This window comes from Erpetoichthys calabaricus, chromosome 2 (assembly GCF_900747795.2).
Source record: "Erpetoichthys calabaricus chromosome 2, fErpCal1.3, whole genome shotgun sequence".
NCBI classification, from domain to species: Eukaryota; Metazoa; Chordata; class Cladistia; order Polypteriformes; family Polypteridae; genus Erpetoichthys; species Erpetoichthys calabaricus.
In genome coordinates, this window is record NC_041395.2 from 86072506 (window position 1) to 86094888 (window position 22383).

Genomic DNA, 22383 nt, shown 5'->3' on the forward strand with positions numbered 1-22383 from the left:
TTTAGTCCAATAAAATGTTATTTATTCTGATATTTCAAAAACAACATATCAGTTAAAAAGAGTGACCACAACAGCCTAATGCCACTGTCATCGCTTTCGTTTTGACATCCAGAATACAGCAACACGATTAGTGCGTTCTATTTCTCACTTCAACTACATTACATTTCCTTTTTGCTCCCTCCACTAGCTTCCAGTTGCCATTAGATTCCAAATTAAAACTCTTGGCCTGACCTATAAGTTTCTGTATAGTTCTGCTCCCAAGTATCTTCTTTTTCTGGTCTTTCCATGTGTCCCTACAAGAATTCTCCATTCTGTTTCAGCCTGTCTGCAGAGTGTCCCTTCCATCTCATCAGAGATGCTAAAAACTGGAAGAAATCTCGCATCCACATTGCGGAATGTACCTCTCATGACCATCTAAATTGCTTCCAATCCGTAAATGTTTGAGTACTTTGAAAAAGATGCATCTCTTTTCCAAGTATCTTGGGATTGCTTAGATTTTCTACTCTGTTGCAACTGTTGGAGCACAAGGAATCATCAAGTAAGTTCAGTATTGCCTGAGTTGTAGTATGCATCGAGCCTGCACTGCTTGTTAACTTTGTACTTTATTTCAAAACTTTTAAGTGACAAGAAGAGTATTTGTTTTATGTAATTTGCTATAGATAAAGGCATTCACTTAATAAAGAATTATGATAAAAACAACAGCATTTGACTAGCATTCAGAATGGCACACAATCTTGAGACATCTTTTCTATAAATCAAGTTACCACAACAAAGTTAAGCAGCTGAGAACTCAACAACAGACAAGATGTTTACAGGCAAGAAGTTTATATATGTTGCTGCTTTTCCTGATAGACCATACATTTCTTTAATGATTTTGATCATGAAGGGCATCTTGTACCTACAGCTGCTTTTGCATGCAAACGTAAACCAATGTTGAAATGAATGTCTTTTGCTGCTGATTGACAGAATGGAATCAGGCTTGTTAGCTGTGGTAACAAAAAATAATTATTTTTCAGAAACCCTGTGCCTCCTGTAAAATATAGCAGAATAATTAACAAAAGTATCTAGTAACCAAAAAAGAAAAATCTAACGGTTTGAGAATAACATTCCAATATATAATAAAGAACACGACTTCTTGTCTTGAAAACAGATTGTCTTTCATTTAGCCATTTGTTAATTAGACAAGAAGCCTTGTTTAGAACTATAGTAAGATACCAAAGTACTAAGAAAAAAAAAAGTCCAGCATTCCAGCCTGGATTCAAACAAGTGGTCTGGGGCAGTGCCATGAACTGTCACTCTACTTAACTCACACATTCTTTCTTTTGTGTTAAATGAAAGAATTATAATATTTTAACCATTTATAATTATAATAATGAAAAAATAAACAAATTCCACTCTCCATACTCTCATCAAATTTACCAAGATATTAGACTTATTAGAGCCATGCATAAAGTGGGGCGGAGTGGTGGCTCTGAGGCTAAGGATCTGTGGTGATATCCCAAAGGTTGCCGGTTCGAATCTCCGTCACTGCCAAAAAGAGATCCTACTCTACTGGGCCCTTGAGCAAGGCCCTTAACCTTCAATTGCTCCAGCGGTGCCATACAACGGCTGACCCTGCTCTCTGACCCAAAGGGGTATGCAAAAACTAACAAATTCCTAATACAAGAAATTGTATAAGGCAAAATAAAGAACAAAAAAAAAAGTGATCGATCCTTTTTTGTAGTGGGACTGTATTTTAGACTGTTCTGCTGCTGCTGCCTGAAAATTTAACCTCATACTTGGGAATTCAGGTATTAACATTTTAAAATCTTTTTTGCTTTTTCTACTCTACTATTCTGTTTTGCCCCTTCAAGATTCCATGTTTATTTGACAGACTACAGACAGCTGGAATTTAAATTTAATGGCCAAGCTAATAACTAAGATTTGTGTTTTCTAGTTAGGCTGCAATAGTTTCTTCAAGGAGGTACTGTCAAACAAATCGTTAACAAATTGTGACACAAGCAAGTATCCACCCCGAGTGATTACGTGAGAATCCTACATCTGCAACGTGCAAACTGAGCACTTGACAGTCCTATCTGGAAATGCATTCATTTCAGATGTAAACTAGGAAAATGAAGCAAGGAGCTTTACTTATCACTGGATAATCTAGGATTATAATGGAAATGTATTGTAAAGCACACCGCTATTTCTTGTGGCACAATTTTATAGATAATGCTTTCAGACCTGTCATGTCAGCTGCTACCACCTATCTGTTTATCTTTGGGAGTCCAACAGCTGATAGGTTCAAGTATCTGAGGTAGTGTGGGTTCCACAGACATGTGAGTGCCTATCTGAAGCTGGATGCTGTTGGTTTATCTGGAATGTACAGTAATCCCTCCTCCATCGCGGGGGTTGCGTTCCGCGAAGTAGAAACCATATGTTTATATGGTTATTTTTATATTGTCATGCTTGGGTCACAGATTTGCGCAGAAACACAGGAGGTTGTAGAGAGACAGGAACGTTATTCAAACACTGCAAACAAACATTTGTCTCTTTTTCAAAAGTTTAAACTGTGCTCCAAGACAGAGATGACAGTTCCGTCTCACAAGTAAAAGAATGCAAACATATCTTCCTCTTCAAAGGAGTGCGTGTCAGGAGCACAGGCTGTCACAGAGATAGAGAAAAGCAAACAAATCAATAGGGCTGATTTTAAGTATGCGAAGCACCGCGGCACAAAGCTGTTGAAGGCGGCAGCTCACATCCCCTCTGTCAGGAGCAGACAAAGAGAGAGAGACAGACAGAGTTTGTTTTTCAATCAAAAATCAATACGTGCCCTTCGAGCTTTTAAGTATGCGAAGCACTGGGCAGCATGTCGTTTCAGGAAGCAGCTGCACAAAAGATAGCAACGTGAAGATAATCTTTCAGCATTTTTAAACAAGCGTCCTTATCGTCTAGGTGTGCGAACAGCCCCCTGCTCACACCCCCTAAGTCAGGATCAGAGAAAGTCAGTGCAAGAGAGACAGAGAAAAGTAAGCTGGGTAGCTTCTCAGCCATCTGCCAATAGCGTCCCTTGTATGAAATCAACTGGGCAAACCATCTGAGGAAGCATGTACCAGAAATTAAAAGACCCATTGTCCGCAGAAACCCGCGAAAAATCCACGATATATGTTTAAATATGCTTACATATAAAATCTGCGATAAAGTGAAGCCACGAAAGGCGAAGCGCGATATAGCGAGGGATTACTGTATTTGCATAATGTTTAAACTTGAAATCAAGGTTCAAATGCAAATTAAGTTTTGAAAGAGAATGCAACCAGAAGATGGGCATAGAAAATTCAGAACTTAAGCAGGGCTGTAACCAAGGGGACAATAATTGAGTAAACAAATGCTCTGGACGTTTAGCCAAAAAACATAATTAAAGCAGAGTGGTAAGTTATAAACTAAAAAGGTTACACCTAACCAAAGCCAAAAAGACAAAGATGCAAGTCATAAGCCGATGGCAGAAACATGTAGTCAACAAATTTAGTATTAACAATAACAAATTATGGTAATGTTTTTGCTTTCAAGATTCCAATCTTCAATGACCAGGAAGTTAATTATTCTGACCTTTAAGCAGTTATGGTCACACATCACACATTCCTGATAATTCATTTTGGGCATCATACTAATAACTGCAAACAAAACAATTCCAAAAATTGTTCATAAGTGAAATAAGATGGTACTGCAGGAAAATATCAACCATTTTTAAGAGTGACCATACGTGAATGCCTACTGGTCACCTACACAGCTCCTGCAAGGTAAGTGATTTTACCCTGGGAGCAACTGTTGTTGCTGTCAATAACTCCCTTTTCTTTTCCTTCCACAGTTCTAAGGGGGAAAAGCCAGGATGACATGTGACATCTCCTCTGCCCAGCTGCAGAGACTCTGCCCATCTGGGGAATACCACTGAAAAAAATATCACTCAAAAAATATGGTGTTCACAATTGAACTAGGAGATTACTACTGCGAGAGACATTCAATGTATACTATATATTCCTTCTTTTTCCTTGTACATTATTAAACAAGCTCATCACAGAGGTGCCCCAACTCTTGAAGCCATGTTTCTCTTGTCCTTAACAAAGTATTAAGAACATATGGGAACAAAATAAATGTAACCAAGAGATTCATTGATCTTCAACACCCCAGGAACTATATACTCAAGTAATTTTTAGAGGCCATGGTGAAAAAAAATTTAAATTATAAGACAGATCATAACAAGCATAAAGCACCATACTTAATAATCTTCTGTGACCCTGGTGATATATTCACATTGTCTTTTTAAAGAGTAGAATAATCTGACTGACTGCTAGCATTTTTGGTTGTTAAAACTAGAAAAGTTATAAAGACATGCAGCTGATATATTAAAGAAAAGAAAAACTTCTAAATTTAGCATCATTTATATCATACGAATATATACAAAAACAGGATTTTAGACATTTTTGCAAATTTATTAAACCTAAAAAAATCTTAAATATAACATTGACACAAGTACAGTATTCAGACCCTTTACTCAGAACATAGATGAAGTACCTTTCACAGTGATTATGGCCTGGAGTCTTCTCAGGTATGATGTGACAATCTTTGCACACCTGGATTTGGAGATTTTCTGCCTTTCTTTTCTGCAGACCCTCTCAAACTCCTTCAGGTCGGATGGAGACAATCAGCAGATATCTATTTTCAGGTCTCTCCAGAAATATTTGATTTGGTTCAAGATCGTGCCCTGGCTGGACAACTCAATCACATTCCTAGGGTTCTCCCTAAGCAACACCTGAGTTGTCTTTGCTTTCTGCTTGCAGTGATTGTCCTGTTGGAAGGTAAACCTTTGGCCCATTCTGAGATCCAGAGCACTCTGGAGAAGATTTTTATTAAGGATATTTCTTTACTTTCCTCGGTTCAGTTTTTCCTTGACTATGTCTAGTCTCCAACTCCCTGGTGTATAAAAAACAACCCTACAACATGATGCTGCCACCACCATGTTTCACCAATGGAATAGTGATGTGACATGTGATGAGCAGTACCAGGATTCCTCAAGAAACAACACTAACCTAAGAGCTCTTTAGGTGCCTTTTTGGTGCCTTATATATGTTTTTAATGAGGAGAGGCTTTTGTCTGGCAACTCTGTCATAAAGGCCAAATCTGTAGAGTGTTGTAGTGATAGTTTTCTTTCTGGAATTTTCCCCCATCTCCACACAGGTTCTCTACAGTTCAACCAGAGTGACCATCAGATTGTTGGACACCTCTCTTGGCTTGGTTTTTGCTCTAATATGCCTTGTCAACCGTTGGAACTTTATAGAGACATTGGTGTGCCTTTTCTAATTATGTCCAATCAGTTGAACCGATCACAGGTGGACTCTAAACAAAGTTTAGAAACATCTCGATTATGACTGATAGAATGGAATGCAGCTAGCTCAGATTTCAAGTGCCATAGCAAAGGGTCTAAATACTTGTGTCAATGTTATATTTCAGTTTGTTTTTTTTTTAATTGCAAAAATTTGTAAAATTCTGTTTTTTCTTTGTCATTCTGGCATATCAATTGTTGCTTGATGAGGGAAAAAATTATATTGTCCGAATTTACTGTAGATGGCATTGTAATCTGTCTTCTTTATAACTAGTTCCTTGGTTTTGTTTACATTAATGGAGAGATTAGTATTCGCAAAATCATGTGAAAAGTCAAACATCTTCTTTGTTAGCCATCTCATAATTGTTGGTGAATTGGTGCTTTGTTTAGCTACACAGACATACAAAAGTTGATCAAAGAGTACAACATGATGCCAATCTCCATGTGCTGGGGTCTGATAGCTAGGAAGTCCACTAAGTCTTAACTCTTGAAGCTTAGTTTGATAATACAAAAGTGTTAACTGCTAACCTGTACTCTATAAGAAGAACTCGGAAATGGCAGTTTTTGTTAATGAAAATGAGCTATGATGGTATGAAATATAAAGAATATGGAATTTTTTGCAGACCACTTTTGACAATATGCAGACTGGAGAAGATCCAAACTATCTAAAATACTTAAAGTATTATGTCTCAGCACTGGTCTCACAAAACATTTTTTCACAATGTGAATGAATGTCATTGGTCTGTAGCCATTGAAACAGTCCAGTTGCATTTTTGTTTGCATATAGATTGCTTTGACAAAGAATTTAAAATGACAAAGAAAAAGCAAATAAACGGTCACCATAAGCTTTTGAAACAGCATGAGAATTCAGGAATGTGTGCCAATTATTAGATATCCAACATAGTCTAACCAAATAAACTGGTAAAATTCCAGGGATCTTTCAAGACAAAAAGTGTTTTTATATTCCCATTTACTGTATATTACATTATGGAATTAGTTCACAGATAAAAAATACACAATTTGTATATGCTTTAAGAGCACAGTGATGTGACCAATAAGCTGTTAATTCCAGTCATTTTAACTTGTAGCCTTAAAAAATTAGAAAGTACAGTGAACATAAAGTTATATTTATCTTCTGAATGTAATGAACATGGCTACAGATGTCCGTCTAATGCTCCATTCATCTTCTAATTGGCTTATTTGGTGCTGGGATTTGGTTAGCAGGTGCCTATCCTTTCATACATTTTCACTTACCAATATGGGGTCATCATATAATTTAACTTGCATTTCTTTGAAGTGCAGAGGTAAAAAGTAAAACTCAAGGCAAGTTTCAAACCAAGTGGCTATGTCTGTACCTGTGGCTAGTCAACAACAGTGAAGTAATGAGCTGCTCTATATATTCATTAGTAAAAATAAATCGCCAAACTGTATGTGTTGTTAGTTGGGTTTTTGAAGCCAAAGTAATGTTAATTAGTATAACACTAAAATGTGACAAACACAGCAAAAGCACATAGGATGCATATGTGAAAGTGAGAATATGAGAGTAAATTAGTTGCAGTAATTTAGAGTAATTGCTGCAGTCCAGGTCAATTCTGAAAATTGATTAATAATCGGTTGACAAAATTTTATCTCATAAAAGTAGCTTTAAAGCAAATGGTGGGAGAGATTTGGAAAATTAAATAATTATGAGCTTGTAATATTTTAAAATTGAATTAATTTTACTTCTCTTGTTAAATATTACCCTTAAGATAAGTGCCATTAACCAGCTAATTTCTCCTCCATATACTGATGTAAAGATATATCTCACAATAACAAAAGTCAAAAACCTAGCAAACTGACTTGCTGACAAAAATGATTTTAACAGTGTGTTGTCACAAAAGCACCTTTAAAGACTTTGCCGTACTGTGACAATGATATTTCAATTTTTATTTTTAAGCTATACTCATTTTTCAATTATTATTAAGTTATTGAAAAGAAAAGTCAGTGAATAAATTTAATATACCCACATGGCAAAATAAATCAGGTAGTCAACAAAGATCTTATCATTCATTATAGACCCAACTCAGAAATTCTTCAAAGTCTATAAAATAACATTAGCATTTCCTAAGCATTTCTAGTATTATGTTTTCATGACACCAATCATAAAATGCATAGGAATGTTCTGTAAATTATGAATGTCTCTGCTGATTCAAGGTTTCTTGGTAAGAAATGAGTAGATTGTTTACATAGGCATGTATTCATCTACACTTTTTTGATTATTCCAATTATGATGGCTGAAAATTCATCTAGAACTGAGAGGAAATGCTAAATATATCCCAATATACAGAATCAAAGCAACAGTTATATGTTTCATATACAGAATTTATACAAGAGTTTATTTTATAAAATTCTCTTCCATCCTGGGACCATTACTTTCTGATTTATATTAATGACATTTACTTTGGTATAGTTAGTACATTTTCAGATGACACTAAAATTGGAGGAGGCAGAAAAAAAAAATTTTCAAAAACACTAGGACAACCTTCATAACTAGATGAACACCTGGAAAGTGCAATTTAATGAAGAAAAGTGCAAAGTGCTACATGTGGGCAACATGAATTTCAATTATATATACGAGATGGAAGACATGTTTCTACAGGAAACCACCTCTGAAAAGGATTTAGGGATTTATGTTGACAACATTTTCATCACCTAAGCAATGTGTAGAAGCAATGTAAAAAGACAAATAAAATGTGAGGTTATATCATAAAAACTGTTAAATATAAATTGAGGAACATTATGCTTAGACTATATATTGCACTAGTGAGACTGTATCTGAAGTATTGTGTGCAGTATTGGTCACCACGCCTGCGAGAAAGAAATAGCAGCAATTGAAGATGTGAAGAGGAGAGCAAACCAGGTGCATTCTAGATCTTAGGGACATGCCATACTCTGACAGACTCAGAGAATTAAACATGTTTAGTCTCGAGCAGAACAGACTGCATGGGGACCTAATCCAAATTTTCAAAGTACTTATAGGCATTGATAAAGTAGACCAGCAGGAGTTTGTCAACTTAACTGTGAATCACATACTTGAGGACTCCAGTGAATATTAGGGGAAAGTGCATTTAGGGCTGGAGCCAGGAAGTACTTCTGTACGCAAAGAGTTTTTGGATATCTGGAAAAACCTACCAAGACATGTAGTTAAAGCAGAAACCTTGACAAGCTTCAAGAAGTTTCTGGGACAGCTTAGCTATTAACTAAATATATTAGCGTGATGGAATGAATGGTCTCTTCTCGTTAGTGAAGTTTCATATGTTGTTATAAAACCTAAACATGGCTCTTTAAATATTTTCACTTTCCATTTGTCTCTTATTATTTGTTAACATGAAGTACTTAATGTACATGTTATGACCTTATAGAGGAAGATGAAAATGAAGTGCATCCAAACCATCATCTTCCTGGAGAATGAAATGGTAGCATATAGGCTTCACCTACAGCACCATGACTGGAAATGCAAAAATATTACAGATGCTATCAGATTAACACAATTCAGATAGACAGCACTGGGAAGTTTTCAGAATGACAATCAGTTCTTTCTATCATACCTCATAAAAGAAACAACATTTCAGAAAAGCCCAGGTTGAATTCAGTCTTCCAGAGTATTAACACAACACAGGTTATTAATTACTTCTATAGTGTAATTTTTCCATTTTAAAATAAAACTTGAAAGCTGTAATTATTTTCTAAATGTAGCATATTTATTGTAGTATAAACATACATAAAATAAATTGAAGATAATTGTCTACTGGAAGCAAAAAACTCAACTACCAACTTTACTAATACAGTATTCCATACAGAGATAATTATTATACAGTGTCTTCTCTTGCCCCAGCACTATACCATCTTAAAATTAATACCCTGAAAACCTTTACACAGCTGACACAAGATCTAAAAAGTGTAACCATCTTGCACTTGAGACAAAATACAACAACTGATCAACTCAGGATTTCATGAATTCAAGACTCAATTCTTCTTCTTCTTCTTTCGGCTGCTCCCGTTAGGGGTTGCCATAGCAGATCATCTTTTTCCATATCTTTCTGTCCTCTGCCTCTTGTTCTGTTACTGGCATGTCCTCTCTCACCACATCCATAAACCTTCACTTAGGCCTTCCACTTTTTCTCTTGCCTGGCAGCTCTATCCTTAGCATCCTTCTCCCAATATACTGAGAATTTCTCCTCTGCACATGTCCAAAGCAACGCAATCTCGCCTCTCTGACTTTGTCTCCCAACTGTCCAGCCTGAGCTGACCATCTAATGTACTCATTTCTAATCCTGTCCATCCTCGTCACACCCAGTGCAAATCTTAGCATCTTTAACTCTGCCACCTCCAGCTCTGTCTCCTGCTTTCTAGTCAGTGCCACCGTCTTCAACCCATATAACATAACTGGTCTCACTACCGTCCTGTAGACCTTCCCTGTCACTCTTGCTGATATCCGTCTGTCACAAACCATTCCTGACACTCTTCTCCACCCATTCCACCCTGCTTGCACTCTCTTTTTCACCTCTCTTCCACAATCCCCATTACTCTCAAGATTCACCTACAGTAAGTGTCAGAAAAAGATGAACAGGCTACTCCAGAAAAAATGCTGGGTGGCCTTTTCATTGCTAATGGAAAGTCTTGAAAAAAAAGAACTGCAGATACAAACAGCTATGGTATTTGCAAGAAAGAGTGATTTATGTGGGAAAGGACCCTCTTATTTGATCATAATTAAAGGAATTAATGCAGTGACTGACATATGTCAAAACTCACCCAAAAATATCAGCATATGTAACAACCACACCTTAGGAATGAGTTTTCAGTAGTACTGTTACCCTTTTTCTTTCTTTCCTTAGAACTGATAAAGAACATGTAAACTTAAAAAATAAAAGTGTTTTTTCAGTGCCAGTCTGTAATACAGCCTATTGGATAAAATGTTAAAGCTGTTTGTTATTGTGGCAGGTGGCCAGGACACCCAGACTGTGGAAGGACTGGGAGAAAGAGTATTTGTGGGACAGTGTCTCCCCTGGGCCAATAGAGAGCAGCCCCCTTGGTTTCCAGTGGGGCCACAGGTTATGAGCATGGCCACCGCTGGGGAGCATGGACCTTTCCAGGGCCTTATTTGGTAACGCTTCCGCCACACCCGGAAGTGTGGCTGGAAGAAGCTAGTTAGGAACCTGGAGTCCATCCAAGTGCCCAATAAAAAGGAACCGCCTCACTCCATAAGTTGGCCGGAGTCGGGAGGAGAGGACAAAGCCTTAGTAGGAGTGGAGAGAAAAGAACTGGTGGCAAGAAGAGACTGAATGGTGTTGGTGTGTTGTGTTGACTGGTATTTTGGGCACATCAAAGCTGTAAATAAACGTGTGCAGATATTAAGATGCTTGATTTTTTGTTACTAACAGTGAAGAAGTCACACATTACAAAACCTTTTCAATAACAATCTGTTATTACTTTTTTCTCTTTTAAAGATGGTGACTTTAATAAATTACTTTTTAAAACAAATTATATAAACAAATTACTTATTGTCACTTTAGTCAAAATGCATTTACAGTAAAGCATTAGAACTCCACCTCAACTCCACCACTGCAAAATGCACGCTAGAGGGAGATATCACTGTTAACCCACAGACTGTAATAAGGGTAAGCTCTCAATCTTTATTAAAAAAAAGAAATACATTTTACACAATAAGGATTCCAATCAATATGAATTTCCAGTGACCACAAAGGCAAAATGTAACAGCCTGTAACACAAGTATCCAAATTGAAGAAAGTCCCAATAAATGTTCCAAATAATAAGGTCAAAACACAGTGCAGAAATTTGAAAAAAATCCTGAGAAATCACTAGGCATAAGGAATTTATAAAGCACAAGAATTCGCACTCCTGAAATGAACCGCCAGGAACTATGGAAGACATTCCGGATTTATAGGGCGAAAGGCAGTTATTGACGGTGATTAAAGTGGCCCACCTCTTGGAGGACCACTCACAAAACACATGAAACATAACCAAGGCATAGTAAACACTGCAGATTATAAACAAAACAAACATTAACATAAATAAATGATTCAAAAATTAACCTAAAGGACATAACACATGGATTTTAAACCTACCCAGGGGAGAAACCATGGCTAAAATATAACATTGGGTTCCATGCATGACTTTCATCTGTATAGAATTTGCTTGTTCTCCCTTTGTCTGCATAAATTTTTCTCATGTTACTTTAGTTTTCCTCCAACATCATTAAAAACTTGTATGCTAGCTGACTGTTAATTAATCTTATGCGAGTGTCAGCGTACGTGTGCCCAGAAATAGACCATTGCTACTGTTGTGCGTTATGTCCCTGTGACCCTGAATTCAGCTTATCAGGTTTGAGACCATATGGATACATGTATGTTTCTTAAAATGAAAGTGGATTGAAGTGTATTTAATTATTGATTTTACTTGTATATTGGACCTTTTTGGGGTATGCATGAGTGTATCCTGTGATGAACTGGCTATCTGTCCCTGAACCTTTGTCTCTGAACTAGATTTAAATTTAGATCATGTTATGAACTCGATCAGAACGATCTGTTAAGGCCATATTATTAATGTTACTTGTCTCAGCAGAGCTATTTTGGGTTAGGCATTGTGCTCTTATTTTACAATTAATAGAGCTGTAAAATTAAAAACAAAATATATTTTGAAAGAAAGTTAAAAGTATAGTACATTGAAGTTAACTATTTGAAATCTCACATTTTTATAATGGTCTACTCAATCAACACAGTGTATTCAAATTGTTACACAGAACATTCAATTGTGCCTCAAAATATAAAGAAGTTGCTAAAATGTTGAAATCAAAAAAACATTGTGAATCTGCATCTTGTCATTTTGAGAGCTGTCCTGTAATGATAAATAAATACTCACACAATATCAAGCTAAGTTGCCCCTGGTCAAAGTTGCCTGACACTTTCTAGTTCCTTATCACAATTTCTCCTCCATCATGTGATTTGCTGTGTTACTATTTAGTTTCTTCTTTTACAACTAATCTCATGTAAATTCTGCCGTGTTTTCCAAAGTTGGGATTAAGCAACCATTTCGTCACTTTACGCAACACAAGCTAAACAAATGTGACCTTTACTGCTTTTAAAGCATGCTTTTAGATGTCATCTGTATGATCAGGGTGACACAGTGCACTGTCCAAGGAGTGCACTTTTCAATATCTAGTCTTATCACAGTATGCGGAGTCTTGCAAGCTATCCTTGTGGTCACAGAAGTTCTTCTTGGGTTTGCCTGCTATGTGGCAACACTATTTTGGACTAATGTTTTTACAAGACTACTTTGTGGTACACTGGTGATCCTTTTAGGGTTGGATCCTATTTTTTATCAGACTGTCCCTTACGCAATAAAAAGGACCTGTGATGGTGGATGGTTCTTCATGATCATGGCAGCTTGGCTGATAAGAAAAGAAATCTGTGAGATTTTTCTCTGACTGTTTTTCAGACCGCAGTTTTAGTTATTCGTGGAGCATATCACATCATTATTTTGCAAGTCTGTTGTGAAAGCCAACTTGCATGTAAATGTGATCATTGCTACTTTGTAAAAGAAAGAGAAGTTCTCATGCATTTCTTCTGCATCTCACAAGCTCATTAGTCTTAAACCCAGAAATACTGTAATACAAATCACACCTGCTCACTAACTAATAGTCATCCAATAGGGCATGTTTTGACCAATGTATTAGATTTCAATACAAATTGGTTTGTCACCTGAGAGTTAAGACTTGAAAAAGAAGACAGCATTTGGTGGGCCTTTAAAGCAAAGAGCACATGCTAGAGTCAATATGTTCTTATTTTCAGAGAATTAATTTAAGAAATAAATCTGAAATCTAATTTCATCCACTCAAAGTAATATAAAGAAGTCTTTAAACTCCTGCTAAAAAAGAAGAAGAGATGCCAATAAGCTGGCTTTAATTTAAGCCATCTGGTGATAGGCTTTCTGCGGCTAGTTAGTGTCTGGAAAAAACATTGAGTTACGCAACATAAATATGAGAACACTCAGTTCTCGGGTTAGCAGTAACACAACCTCCCTTTTTATACTTCCCCGATTCTACCTCTGTCTTGCATGCAGGTAGAAGTCCATCTTAAGAAGAATGTTTACTCACAATGTAGCGATTTAATTTAATTATAAACTGTCCAGAAATGCTACCACATCTTTCAAAAACAGCTGAGAGGGAAAGCTATTAATAAACTGAAAAGATATTCTTTCAAAATCACTTATTGTACTTAAAAAAAAAAACAAAAAAAAAAAAAACCTTTTTGTAATAAAATAACCTGAAAAACACCATTTGTTCTAAAAATACATTAAAATCTGCAAAAATATTAAATATTCATAATCTTTTTAAACATATTTTAAATGCTATAATTTGATGTTTACCTTTCTAATGAATATATAACCTATAATATGACAGGAGGAGACGATGTAACTGCATGTCCAGATGGTGTCTTTCTCCCAATATGTTGCTCAGCCAGCTGTTGACAACAGCGGGAGAAATTTATCCAGCAGAAATAAAATACTGTTGACTTGAAAGGCTGGATAATGAAGCAGGCTTTTACTGTAAGTGCAAAATTAATTTCAGCCCATAGCATCAAGCATAAGACAGGAACCATACCTGGATAAAAGGTCCATCCTTTGGAGGGCACACTCCCATATTACCCACATTCACGCATATTATGAACAGCCATTTCAAGTAAAATGTGCATCTTTGAGCAACATCGTTAATTCCAAACCCTAACATTTCACTTCTCATTTAAAGAAGATGGTAGGATGTGCACAAGAAAAGGGAAGAGAAAACAGGGTATATAGTTTCTAATTATTTATTTTATCATTTGAACCGTCTCAAGATATGCAATACGGTTGAGGGCAGACAAGGAGAAAAGTTTTGTTACCAAAGAAACAAGCATTTTTGTCCCACATATCTCAGTCATAAAACTCAAATTTGGGCTAGGTGGTCCTTTATTGTGGAGCTCAGATAATCTCCCTGTTCTTGTGTACATTTCTTCCATGGATTCTATTTTCTTGTAAGACCGCATACATGTAATAACATTCTCCAACAATCCTGTCATCTCTTACATATAAAGGAAAACCAACATAATACGATACCACCACTCCCCTTTAGCTCAACATTCTTGAGAATCACTCCCACTATTCAAATTAAAAGTAATAATAATCAAATCCGCTCCCCACAATGAAGTGCCTCTGTGCTCATTTAACATGCTACTCCTCTAACATGACTCTTCCTTTATACTGGAATCCATTCCTGATTGAAAGGCACTCTTGTTTTATCTTCAGAAGTTTCAATATGGTTAGCACTTTTATTCAGTATAGTGACCTAGGGCCTTGACATAGACTAGTACCAGGGTTAGTTCCTGCCTTTGCACCCAATGCTGCTAGGTTAGGCTCTGTCCCTCTTCCATGAACCTGAATTGAATCAATGTTACATTATGATAAATGGCCTACTGAATTATTTGCATGCAAAGCATCTGAGTTTTGTTATTTTCAGCTATAAAGATTTAATATTCAAGGCTAAGGTTTGGATGTCTTCTTGTATCTGTGTGCAGTCCTTTCCACTGCTTATGGTTTCTTGTAAGATTTCAGTGAATGTTACTCAATCCATTGTTGTCAGCCAACTGCCCTGTGTTTGTGTACCCCAGGTGAGACTGGCACCCTTTCCATCAGGTTCTCTTAACCTTGTGACACCTACTGCCAGCTTTTACTCAAGCATTTTACCACCCTGAGACAAATAAGCAAGTTTAGAACAAGTGTTTTTACCTTTCTCACTGTTCATGCTGATTACAAAATACAGAATATGGACAGATAGTAGCTCTTTAAATATATACATAAAGAAGAAGAAGACACATACACACAATGGTCTGCAGATACACCAGAATGGATAAAAAAATAAAAAAAACAATTTAAAAAAGGAAACTTCTGACTTGCCAGTCCCAGTCCCAGTGAGGCATGAGCGCAATGTTATTGGCATAATGGGGCCCCGGTAACATTTCTTTAAATTCTTTTGCGTTAATAATTTGATTGATGAACGTCCTCAGTGTTAGTGTGTCCGAGAAATGATGTGCAGCATTCCTCATAATAGCTCTCAGTTTTGTTTTAATTCTCTCCTTCGCTATGACCACCACGGCTCCAGAGTGCATCCTATAATTGAGCCTGCCCCTTTAATTAGCTTATTGATTTGCAGGGACTCTCCTGAAATTATGTTACCAGCTCAGCACACCACAGTGTAGAAAATTGTTCAGGCCATCACAGAGTTGTAGAAGTTGTGAAGGATGTCACTACCCACATTAATGGAACACAGTCTCCTAAGGAAAAAAGAGCCTGCTCTGCCCCTTTTTATATAGTTCTTCTGTGTTATGGTATATAATATAAATACAAGTATAATAAAAATTAACATAATTTATGCCATTTTTTATGTATGTCGAATGTTGTGATGTCTTTAAGCTATGGGATGAATAACATATACAGTACATTACATCAAATAGTATCTCCAAAACATTTTAAAAAAACTATCAAACTTAAAAAGAATGGTGAAAATTTATTAAAAACAAAAAAGAAACTTGCCTATCTTTGAAGCAGTAGCCCTGTGTGAATAAATATAAAAAATATACATACTACATAAAATCTTAAAAAATACTCTCAAATACAAAGCACTAGAGTGTTGTGCTGTGTTTGCCAACTTTCTCCTGTCTCAAATACAACAAATACTTTGTAACTCTCCTATCTTAGTATGACAATATTTGAACAGAGTACATCAATTTTTGCCTGCTTATGTGAATCCCCAAATTTTCCCACTGACTTTTCAGTATGTGCCATTCACTAGTTTAATTATGTTTTAAAAATGTCAGTTTGTAAAAATCTCATCCATCCATTCCTTATCAAAACCGCTTAATTTATTTCAGGGTTGTAGGGGAATATCAAATAAAGAATACCATTATTTTTAACTGTCTTCAGATGAAAGCATAAATCACAGTAAAGGAAGTAGATTCTGAAAAAATACACCAAAATAAGTAGTGTGCAAAACTCCCCTGTTCCAAAGGTCATATGGGCCCACTGAATAACAACATATATCAAGCTGTACATCTGTTTTCAGAATCTGCCTATAAGAAATGCAGCTGCAGGGTGTCAAAGCCTATCCTGACATTATCAAGAGTAAGGTGCTGACGGAAAATCGCAATAGTGAGACTTTCGTTTAATGTATTTTATGTCTTTTCAAATCAACACAAAAGTGATTCTCATACACGAGAGACTGATTTAAATAAATAAACTATATTAAACGTTTGGAATAAAATGCTTCCAAACAACAAAGTTTAAATATGCCACGGGAACGGAATACGCCACATAAGTGACCACAACGCAGGGTGCGGAGGTTAATGACGGTGATAAAACTAATAACTTGCAACAGTAAACTGTACAATTTTATTGTACTTATGACTAGCAAAAAAGACAAATGTGTTTTTATAATATAGTTTGCTTTCATCTATACTCTTTACAATACATGTAATGCATATTTGATTTCTAGTCAAACATTTCCTACACGAGCCTACAGCATCCTTGCCGACTCACATGCACGACTGCAGCAATAGCTTGACGCTACACCGCCAATATTAAATTAACCCTTATTTAATAAAATATATATATATAGCGTATAACACTTGACATATTGCAGTGTGTCAAATGCATTAATAGTTCTTTGAACTCGTTAGAAAAATCAGTGAAAGGGAAGTAAAAAAAATCCCTTCAGTCAGCATACACCAGTCCATCCTCATGTCAGCCTTGTTTATATTATATTATATTATATTATATTATGGAGCGTCTACCACCACAAGTACAGCACTGGTGCACTCTGCAAGAACTGAACGAATTTGTAGTTTCAAAATGCTCGCGCTGGAAGAAATGGAATTTGGACTTTGAACCCATTCATTTGGTAGTTATTCGGATCTCGATCAATTCAGCTCGATAAACTGACGTGGGCTTGCAAAACAAAGTCGAGGAGCGTGGAGCGACTGTCAGGGCGCTATCCGGACTGGCGCCAGCTCTATAAGGAGGGTGGAGGGCAGGTGCACACCCCTGAACGTCCATTTAGAAACCCGTTCGACCCGCGAGCGGTCATTTAAAGCAGCTGGAGTTATGTTAACTGAACGAGTGTAAAAGAATTAGCAAAGAATCTTCACGTTACTTCGAAATACTGTTTAAATCAAAGTGCCAGGATGGCAGAGGACAGTGCAAGTGTAAAAACATGAATTCTTTCTTACCTGGCTGGGGACAAGTATTTTCAAAAAATCCTTCGATGACTGAAGTCCAAGTGGAGAACACGTAGCAGATAACAACTGCCCTCATGTTTGGTGTTGAATATTTTGAAATTCTTCTAAACAGCCAGTAGTTCCTTTTGCAGGTGATTTGATTATCCAAACTCCCCAGTTCGTTTAAATCAAAGCGTGTAAGCCCACACCCACTAAAAACAAAAATCTTGGTACTATATATCAGTCGGAATGATAATGAAATTAACGAAGAGGTTCGGCGCCTCACAATGGTTACTTCCCCTCCCAAAAGCGGTTATGTCCGCCGACTGCGAAATGCGTAGAGGGGGTTGATTGGCACAGGAGTGAAACCGGAGCGCGTGCAGAGTCTTAATAATTATCTGCGGTTAGAAAGCGCTCACTATGCGAGAGGCAGAAAAAGAGTCTCCCTTCTGGAAAGCGGGTAGAGGAGGCGGTCCGATCATCACGAATGCCTTTTCATCTAACAAGGGATACCCAATGCCAAATTTGAAATGCCTGAATATTCTTTACATGTAGCACCTTGTACTCCGAGACCGGTTCATGAGTCACTGCGCACAAAGTGCGTCGCCCTCAGCCTCGGATAACCGTCATTGTCCTTGGAGTGCCTGTGTGTGTACAAAAAAAAACACACAATGCAGACCGAGCAAGAGCAGGCGGCATCGGGTAAGACCCCGACTCAAATAGATACGTTGTCAGGTAGTGGTCTAAGACTAATACTTGAAACATTTTTGGTACTTTTCTATTATCGTGACACCAATCGTATTAAGACGGAAAATTTACTCCATTTGACTTTCTGATGGCAAGAACTCCTTTACATTTTAGCATGACTCGCAGTGGAAAGTACCACATTTTTTTAAAGAGTAACTTTATTCTTAGATATTCTAATTAGCCATTGGGTGTACGTACAAGGGAAAGTGTTTAGAAATGTGGGCGAGAGTGCTCAGTGACGGACTGTTGTCCCGTCCAGGACAAGCTTAAAGGTGTAGATATTATTTACTAGCTGTCTCCGCCCCCGTAGTAATGAAACAAGACAAACTTTTAAAATCAATAAAAAATGTAACTTGCACTGAGAAGATTGACATTGATAGTTTTGGTATATACAATATTTTTGGTTTTGTTATCGGGGCGAGGACATGTTTCTTGGGGATCTAACCCGGGAGAAAGCGACGTAAAGCTGAGCATGCAAGAAGCACGGTCTACGAGCTAAAATCAACCCCTGCCAATCTGAGTGTCTGTCCCTGGGCCTTTTTAATTGACATTGCAAAGTTTCACCGGGAACTGTAATCTCATGAATTGAAAGGGCATGTCCGTCACGATTAGAGAGGAATGCGAGGGATTAAAATCCCCTCGCCAATGCCATATCAGACCAACTCGAACGGAGGCCTCCGCCTGGTTCCCTCTCCCTCGGCCCGTAGCCCCTCACTTGGATTCACGCGAATAAATCGCTGCCACAAGCGAACTATGATACTTAGCCCGATGAGAGAAGTCGCAAAATCAACCGTAATGTTCAAGCAGATTATAGAAAAAAAACCCGATTTAAATCCGTTAAGTAGTTCTCTTGTGAAAAGCGGACATACAGACAGACGTGTTGTGTGTGTGTGTGTGTGTGTGTGTGTGTGTGTGTGTGTGTGTGTGTGTATATATATATATATATATATATATATATATATATATATATATATATATATATATATGAGAGAGAGAGAGAGAGGGGTTGATATGATATAATATAAAGGTGTTGGTATAAAGACCAGCGCGAATGCTTTTTACAGTTTGGTATTTTTCTGAGCGCTAAATATGGTTCCGTCAATATAACACCCCACGCCTCCCTAATGCACAAGAGGAATTTAGAAAAGAGGAGTCGAGTTTGGATATTTTTAACTATTTAGCTGCACGAGAACAAATCCGTGCTATTCAGTCAATGTTTATGCTAAATGGGAGCTTTAACTTGGCAAAACATCATAAAATCGTAAAACAAATAAGAATGCAGTTCTAAGCAGAAAAAGTGCAATGCACGTTCATTGAAGTCTATACATATATAAAACATTGATATTATCAACCACCAGGACAAGCAAGACAGGGATCAACACAATGATTATGCACAGAAGTGGACTACTGTACAGCAGAGCCAGCAATGGTAGAAAATAAGATACAAGTATAGTTGATCTAAAATGGAAGGGAGTTATAATTAATATTATTATTATAAGGGGAAGTCACCCCCTCCATCATTTAAACTTTTTTAAATTAGTTATGTAGTTTATTCAAAATGCCTATCAGAGAGGAGTGACCAAATTTGAAGTTCCACTTAGTTGCAAATGTATTAATGTTAAGTTTAATTTGAAAACTGGTATCTTGTTCATTAAGAGTCCCATTAATAATCTCTTCTAGAGCAGCAACAGTTTTTTTTAAGCAGCAGAGGTACAATAGCATCACTTTGTTTGTTCTCCCTTGAATGAATGGCTTTAGAGCCTTCTCTATAGAATTTATTGTTCTCTGGTTCACTGGGTGTTCCTCAAGTTATTCCAGTTTTCTTTCACAATCCACTAATTTCCTCTTTGATTGCTTGGGTCCAATGTAACTACATATTCCCTCTAACAAAATGATGCCTCATGTAGGACCACAGGAATAAGCTACTGTATGTATGGGGAAGCAAGGAGACTGGTAAAGAAGTGGGTAAGTGGACAAGCCACTTCATCAGCAATAAAGGGATTCAAGATCTATTTGTTTTAAGACAGAAAGGCAGCAGTTTTGATCTATGATTATTTTTGTATTCTTTCCTATGTTCATCCCCCTATTACGTTTGGTAGAAAGGGTAATCATTCCCTTATAAATAAATACTTATCGAGCATAGTGGACCTCAGTTTAACCAGAATACTCAAATCGGTAACAGAGTAAATATTTTCTTCTCATTTCATGATTTTTACTCCGTTAAATAATAATTATTTTTTCTTTTACATATTTATAGAATTTTGTGATTTTTGACTCTAATAAATAATTTTTCTTTTGTACATTTACAGATTTTACTAATATTCTATCCGCAACTGGGGGTTGGGCACCGAAGGCGCCTGGGGGTCTTGGCCCCCCTAGTATGTAATTGTTTTGATATTGAGTGTTTAACAAATATCATCTAATGTTACAGTACCTAGCTGATACATGGCTGAAGTTTATTTACTACTGGAATACATAACTCAGGACCTCTACATGTTGTTAAAGACTGATAACATTAGTCGACATATGAAGTGCTCAAAGTGTTGGTGAAATTTACAAACATATCTGCAATGCAATGGCACACAGACTCTCTTGCTTACTTCTAGTTAGTGATTGGCTGAATTGTGGAAAAGCACAACACAAACAACTTTGACATACGAAAAGAGCAAGTAGCTCAGAGTAACTTCAATTGTTGTTCAATTTTATTGGCAGCTAACACTGTTGATTTAGTTAATGCTTTATTGCCATCTCCTGTCATTGGAAGAACAAAATGAAGTTTACATAAATTCATAAGAGTAGATGATACATTCACCAGTTCATTTTTTAAATGTTAAGCTTCATTTTGACCCTTTATCTATTGCATTAAGTAAGTTTATTAAGCATGTTTAGTAGTAGTATTAGAATTTTTTTCTTATTGTTATTAGTTTTTAGTATTATATAATAGTAGTATTAAAATTGTTGTTTTACCACATGTCACAAGTGATACTATTGGCTATATCAAATAACAAAGAGTAACAATACATTGATGCCCTGGACGATTATTATTATTAATTAGGCCTTCATTTTTAAAGGAAACAAATCAATTCATATATCATTGCCATTAAATACCATTTAAGTCTAAATCTGTGGATTGCCCTCTGGATTTTAGCAGCTCTCCCTGTTACAGATGCATCAGCTGAACAAAATTTTTCAAAACTTAATCTCATCGCAACACACTTGAGGTCATCCATAGCACAAGAATGCATAAACAGCATACACTCAGCCATTGCACAGAAACAGGCATATGATGACTAAATAGATGACTGAACATTCACTATTAAGTTTTTATTGATAAAAAAAAAAGATTTTATTTGGCTATTTGAAAATGTTGCACAGTTTGTGATGTGTGCTTTGTTGTTTATTTTGTATATTTTTCAAATTAAAGCTGTTATAAGGAATACTAATGTAGTGGATTCTGGAAGGGGCGGGTGGGTGAGTTAGGTGGTTCAACAATAAGATTCTTCTTAGGGCCCTAGTTTGGCTAGGAGCACCAATGTGTATACGTATTGTAGACCATTGGGTCACATACAGCCACCCTAACCTGACACAGACAGACAGAGACAGCACACAACACACTTTATTCCAGTGGTGGAGCACTTTTTCTTTGCTCCCACAGTACAATACAACAAAGCACTACACAGTGTTTTCTTCTTTCTTTTCTTCCTTCCTTAATTCCATTCTGATTCACATTCTTTCTGCCTCCGCTCCTCTCTCACAAGCTTCATCCTCCTTCCTCCTGACTCTGGCTCCTTGAATGGAGTGAGGTTGCTCCTTTTATTCTACTCCTGGGAGTGCTCTAGATGGCTCATTAGAATTACCTAGAATCACTCCCAGGTGTGGTGGAAGTCCATTATAGAGCTCTGCAGCTCCCCATGGCGGCCCCCACAGAATCCAACAGGGCTGCACCAAACTCAAAAGTCCCAGCATGCCCTGCAGGAA

General features: G+C 36.9%; 1 protein-coding gene across 1 annotated transcript in view; it reads right to left on the reverse strand.

Annotated features, from left to right (window-relative positions):
• The window catches only part of il6r (interleukin 6 receptor), a 65862-nt gene extending 47641 nt beyond the window's left edge, over positions 1-18221 (reverse strand). Inside the window, exon 1 of the mRNA XM_028794028.2 lies at positions 17671-18221. Coding sequence (XP_028649861.2) covers positions 17671-17755 — 85 coding nt within the window. The 5' untranslated portion in view covers positions 17756-18221. The remainder of the gene's footprint in view (positions 1-17670) is intronic.
• Positions 18222-22383: the final 4162 nt, after the last annotated feature.